This window comes from Penaeus japonicus, unplaced genomic scaffold (assembly GCF_977035675.1).
Source record: "Penaeus japonicus unplaced genomic scaffold, GWHDUDI00000001_assembly GWHDUDI00000023, whole genome shotgun sequence".
NCBI lineage: Eukaryota > Metazoa > Arthropoda > Malacostraca > Decapoda > Penaeidae > Penaeus > Penaeus japonicus.
In genome coordinates this window covers 19786809-19789308 of record NW_028234425.1, presented here as the reverse complement: position 1 = coordinate 19789308, position 2500 = coordinate 19786809, and the positions used below count along the sequence as shown (strand labels likewise).

Below are 2500 nucleotides of genomic sequence, written 5' to 3'. Positions count from 1 at the left end.
GCAGAGTGGTAAAAGTAGAAAAAATGGTGCAAGTTCAAAAGGCCTCTCTGTATTTTATAATTGTCATCAGTGTTGTGAATGTTAGTGGAGCTTCACCTTGAATGGGATTTTTTAAATATTTATTTTATTATATTATTTTTTTTTATTATTCAAATTTCTGTGTTTTTGAAAAAATTAACCCTAATATCACTGAAGGACAGGAAAGATATAGTTAGCATGGAGTCCTATCGGAAGGCTAAAAGAAGAAACTAAGTGTTGCTTCTCAATGTGAGACGAAATGTGCATTATGACTCGTTACAAGTTAAAGTTGACCTGCTGTGCCAGTAAGTCCTTGGAGGGGCAAGAAAGAACCATAATAACATGGAAACTTTGGTAATGTCTTTACCATGTGAGAGTAGAGTAGGGTTTATAATATGATGGACTATCAGTGTGTCGTCGTGTACACCATCGTCAACATCGCAACCCCAGAGGAGGATATACAAACCCTTTCAAAAAAAAATGGATGCCTTGGGTGTATAGCTGGCCTTGTTAAAAAGCTGAGTACCAATAAATTTGTGATACTTTATTCTCCTCTCTACATCTCTTCCTCCCTTTCTCATTTTGTCCTCCCATTCATCATCCCTTCCCATCTTCCTCTCATCCTTTGTTCCTCACCTAGTCTTTTCTCTCTTTTTCTCTCATTGTTATTGTCAGAGGACTAGTTAGTGGGACTACTGAAGTTACTTACAAACATGACGAAATGCATTGTTATTATTTTTATATCTAGACTGAAAGAATTTCAAACATAGATGTCTATATTGCTTTTCATTAAACTAGTAATGAGGACATTGGCTGTCAACATGTGATAAGCATGTTTTAATCTAGGATTGTGGTGTTTGTACAGTCAAATTGTTCAACGCTGGGTAAGATGTCTGTGTGGTTTTCACCAACTTATTGTGGTTTAATTTATGTGCTGCTTTTTGCCTTCTCCCCCACATTTGGTCCAATTGTGTTGTTGCTTATGACTTTTGTGTTGTCATATATACTTCAGGGGACTTGATTGTTGTGACCTTTTTGTTGACATATTAGTGTTACATGTGTATGTGTTTGTTTGACAGTGTTTGGGTGTGCGAGTTTGCGGAGTATGGAAGTATGCATGCAAGCATGTCTATGTTTGTGAGTGCTAATGTATATGATTGTGTATTGATAGTATCTGTTTTTTATTTGTTTGTTTATTGTTTATTATTGTAAGATGTCTGGTGAAAATAGCAATTTCTTTTATGCTGTAATTCAGTTTCTGATTAGGCATGTGTCAAGTAATATTTTGAGCATGTATGCCTTCTCCTTGTGCTTGAACATATATCCTATTTGGATGTCAGAATTTTTAAATTTTATTTTATCTTTTTTGTATCTTATGATTATTGTAACCAGACTGTATTTCTTCATCACATTTCATCCATGTACATTACAGATCATTGCAGCTAACTGGGAAGATGCTTCTCCCATTGTGTACACACAATGTACAGACTAATATGAACACTAATACACTGACCTACTCACACCACTCGTTCCCACCTAAAATTGATGTAGTATTTATATTTCATCTTAACTTTTTATTTATTAAACCATTTCTTGTCTTACAGGGCAGTGGCTGCCTACTTGCGTGCTTTGAATCTTTCTCCAAATCATGCAGTTGTGCATGGTAACCTGGCCTGTGTTTACTATGAACAAGGGTAAGTGAAAGCAAATATGTTTTGAAATTGTTAAAGAATATTTTCAGTCCTAAACATGGAAGCCGTCTGAAGATTTGTGCAAGTTTTAGTCAGATTACCTTTCTTAATGTATCTTTCTTGAGATAACAAAGACCAAGAATGAAACCCTTTCCTCCAGAACTGGGAATAATGATAGCTGGATCATGAAAGGATTTATGAATGGCAGGTTTCCTGTACATGTTAAGAAGTAAAGAGTAAAGAAAAATTAAAGTACGTTTTGCCTTGGTACCAAAAAATAATTTCTTTTATGCACTTTCAGACTCATTGACCTTGCCATTGACACATACCGGCGTGCCATTGAGCTGCAACCCAACTTCCCAGATGCCTATTGTAATCTGGCTAATGCACTCAAGGAGAAAGGACAGGTAAGTTAATGTCCCTTGCTGCTGGAAACATTTTCATTTTGTATTTTGACTTTACTGTAAATAAATTTTTCATCTTAACGAGTCTCCCCTTGGTCTTTACCTCAATTTCCCCCTTTTATTCTTCATGAAGGGAGTATATTGTTTATCAGATGCCTGTTGATTTTTTTCAATTAAACTTCTTTTTTTCTCTCCAGGTGACAGAGGCTGAAGAGTGCTATAACACTGCTCTTCGACTCTGCCCTACTCATGCTGACTCTCTCAACAATTTGGCAAACATCAAGAGGGAGCAGGTAAGTTACTCCTCTTTGCTTCTCCCCCCCCCTTCCATGCTCATGGGAAGGAAAAATTCTGTTTTCTTTCAACTTTTATTTTTATGTTTTTTAC

At 36.0% G+C, this 2500-nt stretch overlaps 1 protein-coding gene across 1 annotated transcript in view; it reads left to right on the top strand.

The window, feature by feature from the left end:
- sxc (O-linked N-acetylglucosamine (GlcNAc) transferase sxc) overlaps positions 1-2500 on the top strand; it is a 99138-nt gene that overhangs the window by 84406 nt on the left and 12232 nt on the right. The window contains exons 7-9 of the mRNA XM_086550191.1: positions 1623-1712; positions 2011-2116; positions 2311-2406. Of these exons, the coding sequence (XP_086406317.1) occupies positions 1623-1712; positions 2011-2116; positions 2311-2406 (292 nt within the window). The remainder of the gene's footprint in view (positions 1-1622; positions 1713-2010; positions 2117-2310; positions 2407-2500) is intronic.